The sequence below is a fragment of the Toxotes jaculatrix genome, chromosome 3, assembly GCF_017976425.1.
Source record: "Toxotes jaculatrix isolate fToxJac2 chromosome 3, fToxJac2.pri, whole genome shotgun sequence".
Lineage (NCBI taxonomy): Eukaryota > Metazoa > Chordata > Actinopteri > Toxotidae > Toxotes > Toxotes jaculatrix.
Genome location: NC_054396.1, coordinates 959,357 through 975,122, shown reverse-complemented (window position 1 = coordinate 975,122; position 15,766 = coordinate 959,357). Strand labels below are relative to the sequence as shown.

Below are 15,766 nucleotides of genomic sequence, written 5' to 3'. Positions count from 1 at the left end.
GTTGCGGAAGGAGCTAAGGTAGTGCTCCCTGAAGCTTAATCATGAACCGCTGATGGCTGCTTTTAGGTTGAGCCCAGCTGTCTGCCGTCGCAGCTGGAATAAACTGAATCAAGCTAGCGTCAGGTCTACTTCCTAATGTATTCGGAATTAATTTATGTGACAGTTTTACTTGACAGTTTTATACCAGGAAAAACTGAAAATCTAACTCGTGTAACAGACTGTTCCTTAACCGGAACCGTCCCCATTTAGTCGACGCACCGCCTGTCGCCATTTTCAAAACGCCCAAGCTTTATTGCGCACAGCAGATTTGTTCAGCAGAGAAGTTTAAATAAAGAGACGGATCATTTGAATTACTCAAGGTAAAAGACATCGACTGAGTGGAAGCTGCATGTGGGGCGGCCGTCAGGGGTTTATTCAGAGAATAACTGCTCTTGTATCCCAACGACTTTCCCTGACTTCACATTAGTTATCTTCTCTAGATGACATTAGCATGCGCAGCTAAAGCTAGTGATGGATATCCCGCTCGAGCTGGTTAGCTTGTTTATTATCTTGTACACACTAACTGAAGAGCGGGTGAACGTTAGTTTTCTAAAGCTGTACGCTAACCACGTAGTTTGTAACGTTTCGAAAACAGAGTAACGTACAAAATATCTGGTATGACACTATTCGTGTGTCGTATGCCAAAAAAGTTAAAAGAAATGCACGCGGGACTGCTTATTGTCACAGGCACATAACTCAGATTCCACAGTAAAAATAAGAGCAGTTCCAACTGAAAGCACTTGACTTGTTCCCCTCCTGTTCCCATAGCCGGCTGTAGAACACAGAGGCCGGTGGCATCAACCATTCAAACTCAATTCACAACGCTCAACTTAACTATATAGTACATCCAAAATAACGATATGCTCAGTTTTCAGGCTGCTTTGTATACAGTACATGTTGCTGACTTTAAAATTCCCATTTGTGAACTGAGCTTTGCATTATGTTCCTTCCATAAAAGAAAGAGCAGAGCAGTCTGCTCCTCCAGACCATCTAACAGAGATGATGGAGCTACCCAACTACAGCAGCCAGCTGATGCAGCAGCTGTGGGACCTGAGGAAAGAGGGCCTCTACTGTGACTGCACCATCCTGGTGGGAGACAGCCCTCACCGTGCACACAAACTGGTGCTGGCTGCCTCCAGCATGCTCTTCAGGTAGAGTGGGAATGGAATTTAATGAAAGTTTGGTTTTGAAGGTGCTTCATTAAAGTGAAGTATTTGACGGGTCATGCAAGATAAGCAACCGCTTTTCCTTTATGCGCCTGATTGGTTGCATACATTTAAGACACATAAAGGCACATAAAGAAACATTTAAATGTGCCTTTATGTGTCTGATTGCATACATTTAAATGTTTCTTTTATTTTTTTTATAACTTTGGTGCAAAATCCCACCAGCAAACCAGTAATACTGTTTGCATTACACACAATATAAACACATACAGTAAGTCTATGGACAGCGAATATGTTTCACTGTGATGAAAGTTCTTCTCATCTAACAATCAGAAAATCATCAAATGTTAACTTTTTTATAGATTTAATATACAGTACAGTTATGAAAAATATCATGTTTATTATGCAGCATTTTGTCAGCATTTCATGTGTTTGTAATGTGAATGTCTTGTCAAAGTTGCAAGTCAATGTCCAGTCTCAAGCTTCATCGATGCAAATCTTACCAAAAAAAAGGCCTCATGTAAAATTGCAACTAATGATTATTGTCATTACCAGTTGATATGTCAAACATTTCCTCAGAGTCTTTTTGGTCTTCTTCAAAGTGCTTGCAAAAAGTTGTGGGAACATCAGAATAGAAACAGTGACTTTTTTTAAATTGGGAACTTGAACAGAAATAAAATTGTCTTCACCTCTGTCAGGTCTCTCCTGGATACCTCTGACACCATTTCCATCGACACGGACTTGGTTTCCTCACAGGAGTTTGGCTGTCTGCTGAACATGGTTTACACTGGAAAGCTTCCTCTGGGCAAACACAACGTCAGTCGCATTGTCGCCGCTGCAGACAGCCTGCAGATGTTTGACGTGGCCGTCGGCTTTAAAAACGTCCTCACCAGCCTTGTGAGCCAGCGGCCGGCGGCCCCGGTCTTTTCGACAAAGACGTCCACCCTCAGTACGATCTGCAAAGCCCAGACCGCGAACCCTGACAGTTCAGCCTCATCCAACAAGGATGAGTCTACTTCAGACCAGTCAGAGCTCCAGGCTGATCTGCAGGAGGAAAGCTGTCAGGGCGGCAGTGACGACGCAGAGGAACCACCGTGTAAAAAAGCCTGTGTGGAGCCCTCTGAGTCCTCAGGTCAGTTCCAGCTGCGTAGCGGGTCAAAAGTTGTGCTTGTGGGAAAATTTACAAACGTGTTGAAGGCACAAATACACTGAGTTACCAGTTTATTAGGCACAGTTGTACAGCCTGCTGTCCTAACACTTCCTGTCATTCCATTTTGTACACAGGGCCCGAGGAAGACAAATCCTCAGGAGGTGTAGTGGAAGAAAACAGCACCACGGCAGCTAAAGTATTCAGCGAGTCTGTCACCGGTCTCCTGGAACATTCCTCTCAGCTGGTGAAACTCCTCGCTAACATGTCCTCTGTCCTGAAGCTGCTGAGCGAGGCAGCACAGAGCTGCCTGGATGAACATGTCAGACAGGTACAAACGTTTTTCTAGCTACAATTAAAATATCTTCAGCATGGTGTCCCAAACTTTAACCTTTTCTGGTTACTTACTGGATCTCCATACATGATCACATCAGTCGCCTCCAATTTAATGTAGTGCTTATTTTAAAAGTAGGGTAATTTGACTGCAGATTCACTTCTTTAATTAAGCAACAGCATAATGTCAGAATTCAATGAAGACTGTATTGTAATGTGGCATAAGTTAGTACTGACACTCACAGCACTTTCACACCACAAGTCACATTCACCCATTCATACAGTGCAAACGCACAACAGACAAACAGACACACATTGGGGGTAATGGACCGGAGGAGGCGGGGATCGAACCTTCTGATTTGTGGACAACCTGCTCTACCTTCCTGAGCCCAGTATCACAAATGATGAATTAGCCTGAAGGGGCTTAATATGTTTGCATCAGCAGAAAACAGCAAGTTAAAACAAAACACATCAGAAAACAGGGAGTCTTCTTATTACAATATGATAAAATATTCTTATAAAACATGTCAAATGAAAGAATAAAGCTTTGTCTCTAATAGATATATATAAGATGCTGCTTTTTTTTTTTTTCTTCCCGCCAGGTTGTGTGTCAGTGCTGTGAGGAGGCCGATCCCAGCTCAGCGGTGGAGAAGCTGATGAGCAGAGTGAAGGCGGGGCAGCTCAGCGAGGGAGATCTCTTCAGGCTGCTCCGGACTGTCCACCAGGAAACATCTTCCTCTTTCCCTCCATCACTGGCATCTCTGCTGGAGGAGGTGGAGAGGAACTCCCAAACTAGAGATAAGGAAAATCACTCTGCGACTCTGTGTGAGGGGACATCTTCTCTATCCATTTAAAAAAAAATGTCAGCTTTCACAAAATCTGTTTTCAACTGTCGTTCAAAGCATTTGTATTCATGACACTGCTGTCATGTTTAACATGTTTTTTTCTGTCCTCCTACAGCCGAATCAGAACAGCAGAACGGCACCAAGAGCCAAGAAAATGAGGGAGAGGAGGAAAACAGTAAGGAGGAGACTGAAGACGATGACAAAGATACAGAAGCTATAGCAGAGTCCTCCCCCCTCCCCCCTTCTTCCTCCTCCAAGTCCTACGCCTGTCGCTGGTGTCAGAAGGATTTTGCCTACAAGTGTCGAATGCTGGCCCACGTGAAGCGTTGCCCCATGTCTCAGGAGGGCGAGCAGCAGTGCCCGCAGTGCCCCAAGAAGCTGCCCAACCTGCGGGCCCTGCAGCGCCATCGGGCCGAGGCTCACCGCAACGGCGCACGGACCAAGAAGAAGGTGGCCTGCGACCTCTGTGGACGCACCTTCGCCCACCCATCAGGTGAGAATGGGGCTGGTCCGGGGAGAGTAAAGCCTGTTTCCTTAACTCATTAGGAAATTGTTAAAAAAAAAAACGTAAAAGTTGCGACAGTTTCTGTGGAGACAGGATGTGTTCTTCTTGTAGGAGTTGCATCCCACACGAAGGTCTGGCACGAGACGTTTTCCATTTTTGTCCAAATAAGCCCACTGTCTTGAAGTGTTAGCTAATAATCTCTCCTCCCGCTGAATCTGTGTGCCCGTCTCGAGTGACCATCGTCTCCTTGGAATTCCTGACCAGACACCTCTGGAGATGGGAGTGATTTCCCAAGTTGGGAATGTGGATAAAGACTCTTACTAAAGTAGAATGTCAGATTTGTCTGATGTTCTACTTGTGCTAACAGGAAATGGCCTCAACTCTCAAAGTACTGTACTTCAGTGTCTCATTTTAAAATTAGATTTAGATTTAGATGTTGGTCATCATGTTTGTGCTCCCTCCTTTTTTTTTTTTTGGTCGTGTTCCAGGTATGATTTACCACAAACGAACAGAGCACTTTGAGGAAAAGCCGTTTGCGTGCGAGGAATGTGGCGCAAAGTTCGGCGCCAACTCGTCTCTGAAGAATCACATGCGGCTGCACACGGGGGAGAAACCCTACCACTGCAAACACTGTGACATGAGCTTCAGCGTGGCTGCTGCACTCGCATACCACACCAAGAAGAAACACTCGGAGGGTGAGGCACACCAGAGGAGAAGATGTTTATGTTTTAGCTCTTTGATGATTCTTTTTTTTTTTGTTAAACACAAACATGATCGTATCTTCGATGACCTCGTCCTGTTTTTTTTGTTTGTTGTTTAGGGAAGATGTACGTGTGTCAGTACTGCAAAGCCGTCTTTGCCCAGTCCATCGAGCTGACGCGTCATGTGCGAACACACACCGGCGATCGTCCGTATGTGTGTCGGGAATGCGGCAAAGGCTACAGCCAGGCCAGTGGACTCACTGTCCACCTGCACACTTTCCACAGTAAGAACACAACAGGACACCACTCACACCACTCATTCAGGCAAATTTTCCAAGTCTGCATTATGTCCTGTCTACGGAAGCCCTGAGAGACACATTGTGGTGATCCGTTTTCTAAGTCTGATTTAAATAGTTTTCTCTCCCGTGTTTATGACATTAGAACATGTGAAAAACGGGTTTGCCTGGATAATCTTTCTAAGGTTCCTTAATGTTCCTTTGACATCATACCGTGCGTTCTCTCTCTCCTGCTCGCTGTCAGACCTGTCTGAGCCCCATGACTGTCAGAAGTGCTGCCTCAGCTTCTCCTCGCTGGAGGAACATCGGCAGCACATCCAGGAGTTCCACCCAAAGGAGTTCCACAAGTGTCCCACGTGCAGCAAAGTGTTCACCAGCGCCGTGCTCCTGGAGAAACACAAGGGCACACACTCTGGAGCAAAGCCCTTCAGCTGTGACCTCTGCAACAAGTCGTACCAGGTAGGACAAGAAAGTACGGCCTCACGGGTTCTGAGACCAGTTTGAGGTCATGGTCCATTTTTCAGTCTTCAGTACTCCGCAGCCGTAGTCATTAAGCATGTTCCTGTATGGTATTAGTATGGTAAAGTGTGACGTATTTAATATTTCATCTGTATGTCCTTCACTCTGTTGCCGTAGCAACTCTCAGGCCTGTGGTACCACAACAGGACCAACCACCCCGATGTGTTTGCTAACCACACCCGGCAGCTCAAGACCCTGGTCCAGTGCGACATTTGTTTCAAGTTCTTCCCCAGTGCCGCCAGTGTGGCCAAGCATCAAGCTTCTGAGCACCAAGGTGAGGACACTGGTTTTACTGGTGAGTTGGGGGGGGGGCAAACGTGGCCCTCCACCAAAATGGTTTAGCCTCGGGAGGCATGTTTTGTTAGAGCTCAGCTTCAGGCTGTTTCAGGTATGTTTCTGCTGTGGAAATGGTAAAAACCAACAATACCATGTCTTTAACTCACACATGCATTTAATCCACCTGTGCTTTGTACTCAAAAGAGATTAAAGAGGGAGATTAGAGAGATCACAGAGAGAGAGTTGGAGAGAGACATGATGTTTTTAATCAGCAGTGGAGGAGCTGGTTTTCACTGTAGTTCGAATGTAGTGGAGGAGTTTAACAGCAAACATCATCCATCAGTTCAGCAACTTGACTGTGGGCTCCACCTGCACAGGCCAGGACACACTCTGAATAATCTGAACTAGAATATATATAATCGGACATGAAACAAATCCATTTAGAACTGTAGCTTTTCTGTTTCCCCAAACATGACATATTCACAACTCTATTGCACCTGTAAACACTGCACTGGCCCCTTACAGCTGGTCTATTGGCTGAGCCTGAGGGACTGAGTCTGGCTGTGATGGACTTGTTGTTACTTGTTACTCTTATTTCACAGACTTTAGATTTTCACTGTTCATTTCACTGCAGTAATTTAAGTAGTGACAGACTTAAGAGCTAGAATTAGGTAATCCATCACAGAGGACGGTGTGTGTGTGTGTGTGTGTGTGTTTAAGGTTATATCATGTGGCTTTTCAAATTCTTCATTAATAATGATGCTCACTGTGATGGATTAAAGAAAAAAGTTAAGATTACAGTTTCACCAGTTTGTGTTTCTGTGATGTAATTAACCTTCCTGCTGTGGTCACAGTGCTAATATGGATTTTGAATCGTGAATCACGTTTCTAGCTTCCTCCCACAGTCCACATGCAGAGTAGGTTAATTAAATTAACCTAAACAGTCCATAGGTGTGAATATGAGTGTGAATGGTTGTTTGTCTCTACATGTCAGCCCTGTGACCTGTCAGAGGATAGTGGTATAGATGATGGATCCATGGATTTCCTGTGTCTTCATCTTCAGGAGTTTATCCTTGTACGTTGCAGTGGTTATATTCAGAGAGGAAGTCAGTGTATCACAGCGAGTGTTTGATAGCTTGGTTCTGGTTGCACAGCAGCAAAGGGTCGAGATTTTCGGGAAGTCTTGACGGGATTTGCTGTCTTTACTGATCTCGTTTGATGCGTGCTCCAGGCTTGGAAGCGTCGGAGGTGCAGTGTCCGTACTGCCCGGCCACGTTGGTCGGACGCGATGAGTTTCAGGAGCACGTGAACACCCAGCACGTCGGCCAGACCAGCATGTCGACCGAGGCGTCCAGCTGCCCCCTCTGCTCCCTGGCCTGCACCTCCCAGCTGGAGCTGCAGAAGCACCTGCTCTCCTGCCACATGGAGACGCAGGAGGAGCAGGAGGCCGGGGAGGAGCAGGCCTCCACCTCCCACACGGTAAGGAGTTTCTGATGCTGCCGCACTCAAGTGCAGATGGGAAATGTAGTCTCATCCTTCAGCTGTTAAATGTGAAAAATATTCTCCAGCTCACTAAGTGAAATGAACTGACAGCTCCAAAAGGTGACATCAGTAGAAGTGTGCTGCACCATCTAATATACGACTCCTCTGTCCAATCAGGTGATTTCAGCAGAGCCGACAGGCGGTGAGGGGGCGGAGTCAGTCGTCTTGGAGGAGCAGACACAGCTGGAAGCCACCCGGCAGGTGTTTGTGGCTCTGGCGGGTGGAAGAGAGGACGACTCGTCAGCCGAGGTGGTGGAGGTCAACATGTATGACCTGCTGAACAACTCAGTCACCTTCATCTGTGAGGACAAACCATCAGGTCCTCAGTCTTGAACCCTGAACTTTGACCCCTGGAGGATGGCTAAGGACACTGAGCGAGCTTTATGGTTTTATAGTCTCTTCTGATCGTTTTAACACAACTTACAGCAGAAGACTGAACTGACTCACAAGCTCCAAGTCTTTTTTCTGGTAGAGCTGTTTGCTGTTTGAAATACATGTGGTGAAATGTGTGTTTCACTTTAGTTTACATACAGAAATGTAGGCTGCTTTATGAAGGTCGTCCCCCAGACACAGCGAGGGTCCGTTCACGAGCAGGGCGCCAAAGTTCTTTGACCAAGAGATGTTTGTTTGTTTGTTGGTTTGTTTGTTTCCAAAACCAGCTTTCTGACTTCCCCACTCTCCGTCCTACTGAAAATATTTTTATTTATTTAAAAAAAAGGCTCAGTGGCTTCGTTCGTTAGAGGAAGAAATAGATGCATTTGTTGGGGATTCAGATGTGCATGAATCCACATTTGGTGCTATAGTGTGTATTTGGGTGTGTGTGTGTTTGTGTGTGAGACAGAGAGAGACTGATTAACAATAAAACTACAGAGTGTGTGTTCATGATGATGAAGGAACATCCAGCAGACTTAAACAACAGCTGAGACGAAGAAGATCTATCAGGCTCTGATTCACCTGCTATAACCTGTTAGCAGGAAGGGTTCATACTGCTGTTTCTGGCCTTTCTGTGGGAATTTGTTAACACTTAAAAATACAGAATATTCACAGCTTTATGTTTTCAAATGATGCTAGGACACAAAGGAAACGTGTGTGTGTGTGTGCGTGTTGTTAAGTGTTAGGGAAAATTACAGCTGGAGAAACTTCCAGTTTCCTGCACTCTGAAACACTTTTATGGATGTGTCACGCTGTCCACATCTGTCCAGTTTAAACAGGAACATTAAAACAAATACATGAATCCAGAAATGACTGATAAACCAGTGAAAATGGATTGGGTGATTAAAGGTTGGATTTGTCTCATTAGGAATAAAATCAAATAATAAAAAAAAAAAAAAATCAGATGTATTCATTTGTTCATTGCTAAATTGGATAAATATAAACCCACAGTCTCCACCCTGGTTCCCTCACACACTCTGAACAGACTCGAATGAATAAAATCCTGAGTATTAAGCTGAAGTGTGTTCATTTTATTTAACCACATTTTAATTTCACTTCAGCATAAATACATATTTCGTTTGGAGCTGAAGTCTGAATGTGCTTTATTGCTTAGTGTTATTACAGTTTCCCATCATTAAATTCACTCTCATAGATAAAGTGCGTTGAATCATCTTTCACTGTTTATTGAATTACAGACACATTTAGTTCCCCCAGCCTGCTCACTCTGCCTGCAGGACCAGGACATCCAATAGGTCTTTGTCCACCACGTTCTCTAACACCATGGGAAAAAAAAGTCCACATTTATCTGTCCCACTAAGTGTTGTCCTGATTCTTCTGACCTGAAAGCAGAAAATCTGCAGCTGCTTCTCTGAGGAGCAAACTGTTTGGGTTAGGGTTATCTCAGTGTGATGGTTTGAATGTGTGGACACAGGTGGAAATGAATATTTGAATTGATGGTACCACTTAAAAGACACAGTCACAGGTACATGCTGACAGAAGTGACTGTAGCTTGTGTAGTTTTTCACAGTTCACACTCTGTTGCAGATTTAATTTGAAATGGATAAAACTGACGTTTTAAACTGATCAATTTTAACAGATTTATTTTAAAAAATCAAAAACTTTCATCGCCTAATAAAACTATTCCAGCTTCCATTCATACTTACACACACTCAGCAGGCACAGAGCAATGCTAGTGTTCGTTTGGATCTGTTAATGTCAACTTGATTATAAATCCAATATTCAATCTTCTTTTAGCTTCTTTTTGTTCTCCTGAGGAAAACATCTGTCTCCAGCTGCTGAATGTTCAGTTTTCTGTCACCAGCTAGTGGCAGCTGTCTGTCTGTCTGTCTGTCTGTCTGTCTGCTGGGTGGTGCTGAGCAAGTGGTGTAGTGGGAGAAATGAGACTAAATCGAACAGCAAACGTCATAAAACCAAAACAATGAGCTAAAAGAGGCTTAGAAAAGCTGCAGATTGATGGATATTGATACTGGTATCGATTTAATGCTAAAATGCTTCTCGTAGCAGCCAAAACTGACTCAAGTGGAAAAACATCCTCACTGAATAAATAAATAGAATTTAGAGGCTGGTGTAGAATCATCCACTGCACCTTCATGGCTGAAGCTTCCTTCAGAGACCAGTTTAGAGACTGTTGCTCTAGAGGCAATGCTAGTTCAGCAGTAGCAGACCAGAGGTGTCCACCAGCTCCAGCTCCAGGGTGGATTCGTCAGGATAATCATCTTCTGTTGTGCCCTGGGCTTCATGTGTGTTTACATCACACACACACACACACGTTGTGCAGTGTTTTAGCAGGACTCTGAAGTGTCTGAAGCTGCAGTGCAGGAGTCCAGGAGGTATCAGGGGTAAGATTTCAGAAAATCTATATTCATAAACCTCACACGTTCACCTGAGCGGAGAAGATGAATAATGTGTGTGTGCTCAAATCAATAATCTGAATGTGGTGTGTGAGGCTTCGCTCACACTCTGGCTCCAGTGACTGACTAAAAAGCTAATGTGCAAAACCTCCCTTCAGAAATCTGTGGTTTAATGTTTCTGTCCTCTCTGATCTGTGGGACGAACAGTGCATGAAGCCTTTTGCTTTAGCTATATAATTTTCAAAAGCTGCTTTGGCTGAGGACTCGTGCTTCCACCACAATGTAAAATCCAACATGGCCACTGACTGAATAAAGCGAGTCTGTCTCCTCGTCCTCTGTGCTTCCTAGCTGGTGATCTTCTTGCGGGGCAGGTAGGCATTAGTGAGCTGGTTCATCACTACCAGGGCAGGGAAGAGGGGCAGCAGGAGGAAGGCCCACCAGGCCACCCCTTTCACCGTGGCCTGGAACCAGTCTGAGAACATGGCCAGCACCACGGTCACTGTGGCCAGCAGGTAGACCACCAGGCCACAGGTGGCGTGGTACAGCTTCAGCTTGGGCAGAGAGGAGGAGAGGCGGAGCAGCTTGGGGAAGATCACGCAGATACCGCAGGCCGCTTGGAGCACGGTGGCAGCCAGGGTGCAGACGCCCAGCAGGCTGTGCCAGCTGACCAGGTGGGGGCGCTCTGAGACGTTCTTGCTGGCCACCATGAAGCCCAGCCCGGTGGCCGAAGCTATCAGGACCAGAGCTTGACAGAACCAGTGGAGACGGACTTTACCTTTACGAGATTTGAAGCAGAAGGGAGATCCCTCCACTGAGAAGAGGAGGATGCCTTCGGTCATACACAGGCAGTACTGCAGGAGGAGGGAAGAGAAAATCAGCCGCACGATAAGATAAACTCAGCATTAACAACAAATGTGTTATATTTATAGATCAATTATTCTGAATCAGGTGAGAATACATCATGTTTCATGTTTGAAGTATATCTTAATCAAAAGTATATGTCCAGGCCAAATATACCCATAACAAACTCATTTTGTTAAGTGTATCTCTGATAAGTTCATCAGTAGCAGACTGAAAGCAGACTTTCTTATTTTTAGTTTAAATGAAGTAAACTAATATCACAAAGGATGAGGTGGAGATCAAGAGTGTGTTCATTCATTTCTTATTTCAGGTCATCCTGTGCATTTCGGGTTAGTTTAACTGGTGTGAATTAAAGGGTAATTCCAGTCTATTGCAACGTGGGTCTTGCGCTTCATGCTTTGTGGTTTGTGGTACTCCTGAGTTCACCTGAAATGTCGCTAACAATCCCTCACTGCACCAGAAACACACATCTACCATACGTACGTCAGGTCGAGGTTGAACAGAGAGGACTGACACAGACAGTCTGAGTAATCATTTCAGGTTTGTTTACAGTCTGACCACCTGACCGCTCATGTTTCTTTACTCTGCTGGGTTTCTTTGCAGTGACACTGCGTCGTTCCCACAGCTCAGCAATCACGCAGAGTAAAGGGGGCTGAATACATATGCACGCCACACTTTTCAGATTTTTATCTGTAAAAAATCTTGAACACAAAGTATCATTTTATCCGCCACTTTATGTTGGTCTATCACATAAAATCCCAATAAAATACATTTAAGTTTGTGGTTGTAACGTGAGAAAATGTGGAAAAGTTCAAAGGGTATGAATACTTCTGCAAGGCACTGTATGTGTGACCTATATTTAACCGCAGGACTTCTTGCCAATCAACAGTGTGTGTGTGGACAAAATGAACAATGAGTCATAAATAGGCTTCTATTGTATCTGCTTTGAATTCATTTCTATGGAAGAAAAGCAGCAGGCGTGTCAATCAAATCAATCAAACGTTCGCAGGGAGCAGTTGTTTCTGTCGGTAACACCCCAGGACTGCCGTTTCTGACAGGATCCCAACATCCCCATGTGAAAAGCTGCTGTCTGTGAGCATATTTCAGGTCAGTTTGTAACACAATATCTGACACAGTGATGCAACACAGTCATTAGTGTCAGCAATCCCTCCTCCCAACAACCCCCCCTCCCAATCTATTATTCACAGTGGAAAGAAGGAGACACAAAGAGCAGAGGGTGTGAAGGTAAAAGTGTGCTGAGAGCTGTCAGAGTACTGACCAAATCATTTACTGTTTTCTTTTGTTGTTTATATTTAATCTGCTTATGTTAAAACACATAAGCATATTATATAAATTATTATTTATCTGTTAGTAATAACTATCATGAAAAAAACAAACAAAAATAAAGATATATTTTTAAGTATTTTATATTTATTAATATAAATTATATATGAGTAAAGACTGAAGCTAAGGAGCAAACAACTACAACCGCAGTCTGCAGATGCATAGAGGTCTGCAAAAAACCAAGAGGATCCACCAGATCCAAGAGGGCACACAGAGGAAGTACAGAGGGGGACAGAGGGGGATCAATAAGTGTGAGTGCTGGGGAGGGATGAGAAGCACAAAAGGAGGAGAGCCAGGTGTGGCAGTTGAATGTTGGAGGAATGTATGGAAGGCCCGCTGTGAGCTGGATGAAGTGAGCTGCAGGGGCTCTGTGGGCCAGTCTCTACACTAGGTCCTAGACTCTTGGGGATATGTGGGATGCAAAGATGAGGAGCCTTTATGAAAATCTTGGAAGCCGCTGAAAGGCTTCCCTTTGGCTCTGGTTGAAGAGGGCGACAGCGTGGCATAATGTGCTACCTGGTCACAAGTCAGGGCTCAGTCATCACCGACTGGGTCTCCCGGGTGAGGGTGTCTGATGTTGGGACCCGAAACGCCTTAAGACCCCGAATTCATCACTGACGACGTGAACAGGTTACAAGTTTCATGGAACAGCTACATAAACTATATACTGCCAAATACAGTAAGTATTTGATGACACTGTACTCAAGATGACAAGATGAATGCACACAGCCCCAAAACACTTGGCTGAATAGAAACTGTCAGAGACTGAGACAAGCTACACACCAACATCAAAACGCTGTCAGATTTCACCACAGTAAAGAATGAGAAGGCAGCCCACAGCCTGCCAGCTGTGACGAACTGAACTCACGATCACATCAGACTACTGAGGAGGAGTGTGTGTGTGTGTGTGTGTGTGTCTGTGTGAAGGTGAGTGTTAACTTACTGCAACAGACATACACACTGGATGCCAAGAAAACAGACCTGGAACAAAGAGAAACACCAGTCAGCATCTTACAGTTCAAAACGAACCAAAAGAAAGTTCACTGATGACTAGACTGTTGAATGGTCACTCAACTAATCGTGTTTCCACATTAGAGAAAGTAAACCTTTGTTTCTATCCAGCTTGTACTGCCTGCATGGAAACTCATACACTTTTCTATTTTTAAAGATGCAAAGGTGGGTTGGTAATGAAAACAATGGTTATATGATTAAAGGAACAGTACACCTTTAATAAAAAAAAAAAAAAAAAAACCTACAAAGCCACAAACACGGATCACTAAAATTTAGTGAGGTACTTTTATTATAGCTGGAGGAGAATGCATTCATTTTACATTAGTTTCAGAGAGACAGGAACTAAGAATATAAAAGTGTGTTTATCTAAAAAAAAAAAAAAAAGCAACTGATTACTATAAAAGCATATACGCATAAACTAATGAAATTATAGCTGTTGTAATGAAAAAATATTTCTGATATGATAGGAAATCTAGACCATGTATTAAAATCATTGGTCGCTCCAAACATAGCAATATATCCACTCACTGGTTCCAGGTCTGGACAGCAGGGAGATGATGAGGGTCAGGCCCAGGCCGGTGACATGAGCCGCTATCACCGCCGCCCTCCGCAGCCACACGTACAGCCAGAAGTCACGCATCCCCAGCCCCTCACCTACGGGGCTGTACTCCACATCGGACGGCATGCCGCTGACCCACCTGCCCAGCTACCTGCTGGATCCGGCGCGTGCAGACGGGGCTCTGAGACGGAAAGACGCGGCACGCGTGCTGCCGAGACACCGCGCGAGCTCCATAATCAACGTTGTTATGAAGCAGGAAAACCCGACGTACAGGATCGACAGGAGATCCGAGAACCGCGACCTCAGTCAGGTTACACACACTCACGACGAACACTGCTTCCGGTGTGTGGTTTTTCAAATTATACGTCCCGGTAAAGCAATCAAATAACGCAAACAGAACAGCAGACACGTGCAATGGACGTATACATAATAAAGAGGACGGTTCAGTGGACCATTGTCCTATATTGCCTCTTCTATTTTGAAGAGAAATTTTTGTCCAATACGATTAAAGAATACGTTTTTTTTAAAACGATTGCTCTGAATTCAAACTGTATTAACTTCCAGTCGTAGTCTAGTTTTCGCCGACTTGACAGAGCAGGAGCTGTTAATCCCTCCGAGCTAAACGAAGCCCAGCTGCGGATTAAAAAAAACGAGATGCAGAAACGTCACCGTGAGCAGTGAAACCGTGTCTCCTCCGGTTTCTCACACTGGCTTTTGACACCGCTTCTCTTACTGTCAGCTAGGCTGAGTATTTAAACATCTCCCATGCAGCTCCCACAGCTTCTGAAACCAAAAGGTCCAGCCGGCTTACAGCTGCTCATCCAAAAATAATGCAACGCTACCAAGTATTTAAGATTGGTAAAGCTCTAATATTCTCTGCTGGCGGCTCGTCCTCCACTTCCTGGTTTGGGTCTTTGTCAACACCGAAGAGTAAGAGGAGTGAGATGCTTCCCTTCTATTTCCTGCTTTTCAGGGGTCTTAGCTCCAGCACAGCAGCACGCTGAGAACTGCAGGAGGGAACCTTATCAAGCACAGTCAGCACCTCGTACATTTTCATCTGTAGGAGGAGAGCTGAGAAATAAGGATGAAGAAATGGCTTAAGTTGGATTCTGAGGAGACACAAAGCTGTGAGGGTACAAGCTAAAGCGTACTGTACATCAGCCTGTGTGGAACTTCAAGGCTATTTTAAGTCAAAACTGGTCTAATACATTAATAGACTAGCTGTTCATGTCACATTTATGAACCATGGTTCATAGAACACATCTTGGTTGCCTAGTTGAAGCCAGAGTTACTGCCTTGCAGTTGTGTTCCTCTGTCAACCAGTCAGGATTCAGTTTACATCCATGTCTGTCTATAACCATTTACAGTGAAGACTTAATTATTCAATAATTTAATAAAACATATATTTTGTCCTAATTAGTGCTATGAATTCTTGACTTACGGCTGAGAACTTGAGGTCACAGTGGAATTGGTTCATTCTCGAGTCCAAATGAACAAAATTTCATCAAACATAAACTAAATTGTCCTAACCCCCCGAGACATTAGCTGGAGAAATCAGTCGCTCCATTCATGTGTACAGTATTTACTTTCGTTCTTGTGTGTGCAGCCTCACTTTTCAAAGACTGACTGTTTGGAACATTTGAAATAAAATGATGCTCAAGACATTTCACACACTGCGAGCATCATACAGCTTCAATGAAGAGCTGGGGGAAAAAAGGCAGAGGTACAGAACATGAATGGGATTCTGTCATACACTGTAAAAACTTTACTTAATGTAAATAAAATAAGAACCTTAAGAGGACGTACAACACACATTGT

General features: G+C 44.4%; 2 protein-coding genes across 2 annotated transcripts; one reads left to right on the top strand and one right to left on the bottom strand.

The window, feature by feature from the left end:
- The first annotated feature begins 276 nt into the window (after nucleotides 1-276).
- Nucleotides 277-8,847, top strand: zbtb40 (zinc finger and BTB domain containing 40). Its single transcript, XM_041034228.1, has 12 exons — nucleotides 277-359; nucleotides 998-1,190; nucleotides 1,904-2,337; nucleotides 2,490-2,683; nucleotides 3,288-3,510; nucleotides 3,646-4,023; nucleotides 4,524-4,730; nucleotides 4,856-5,020; nucleotides 5,277-5,491; nucleotides 5,669-5,825; nucleotides 7,059-7,306; nucleotides 7,487-8,847. Exons 2-12 carry the CDS (start codon nucleotides 1,039-1,041, stop codon nucleotides 7,700-7,702), a joined length of 2,589 nt encoding a protein of 862 aa, XP_040890162.1. The 5' UTR covers nucleotides 277-359; nucleotides 998-1,038; the 3' UTR covers nucleotides 7,703-8,847.
- LOC121179402 (cytochrome b561 domain-containing protein 1) lies at nucleotides 8,785-14,852 on the bottom strand. Its single transcript, XM_041034230.1, has 3 exons — nucleotides 13,918-14,852; nucleotides 13,322-13,359; nucleotides 8,785-11,024 (listed from the first exon to the last, which is right to left on the bottom strand). Exons 1-3 carry the CDS (start codon nucleotides 14,072-14,074, stop codon nucleotides 10,518-10,520), a joined length of 702 nt encoding a protein of 233 aa, XP_040890164.1. The 5' UTR covers nucleotides 14,075-14,852; the 3' UTR covers nucleotides 8,785-10,517.
- Nucleotides 14,853-15,766: the final 914 nt, after the last annotated feature.

What these genes read in the sequence shown, in the direction of transcription:
- zbtb40 (XM_041034228.1), top strand. Translation starts at nt 1,039, where the DNA reads ATGATGGAGCTACCCAACTACAGCAGCCAGCTGATGCAGCAGCTGTGG. An exon ending in CACCTTCGCCCACCCATCAG is followed by an intron (nt 4,024 to 4,523) that starts GTGAGAATGGGG and finishes GTCGTGTTCCAG; the next exon opens with GTATGATTTACCACAAACGA. An exon ending in CCACCTGCACACTTTCCACA is followed by an intron (nt 5,021 to 5,276) that starts GTAAGAACACAA and finishes GCTCGCTGTCAG; the next exon opens with ACCTGTCTGAGCCCCATGAC.
- LOC121179402 (XM_041034230.1), bottom strand. Translation starts at nt 14,074, where the DNA reads ATGCCGTCCGATGTGGAGTACAGCCCCGTAGGTGAGGGGCTGGGGATG. An exon ending in GCTGTCCAGACCTGGAACCA is followed by an intron (nt 13,360 to 13,917) that starts GTGAGTGGATAT and finishes TCTTTGTTCCAG; the next exon opens with GTCTGTTTTCTTGGCATCCA. An exon ending in CAGTGTGTATGTCTGTTGCA is followed by an intron (nt 11,025 to 13,321) that starts GTAAGTTAACAC and finishes CTCCTCCTGCAG; the next exon opens with TACTGCCTGTGTATGACCGA.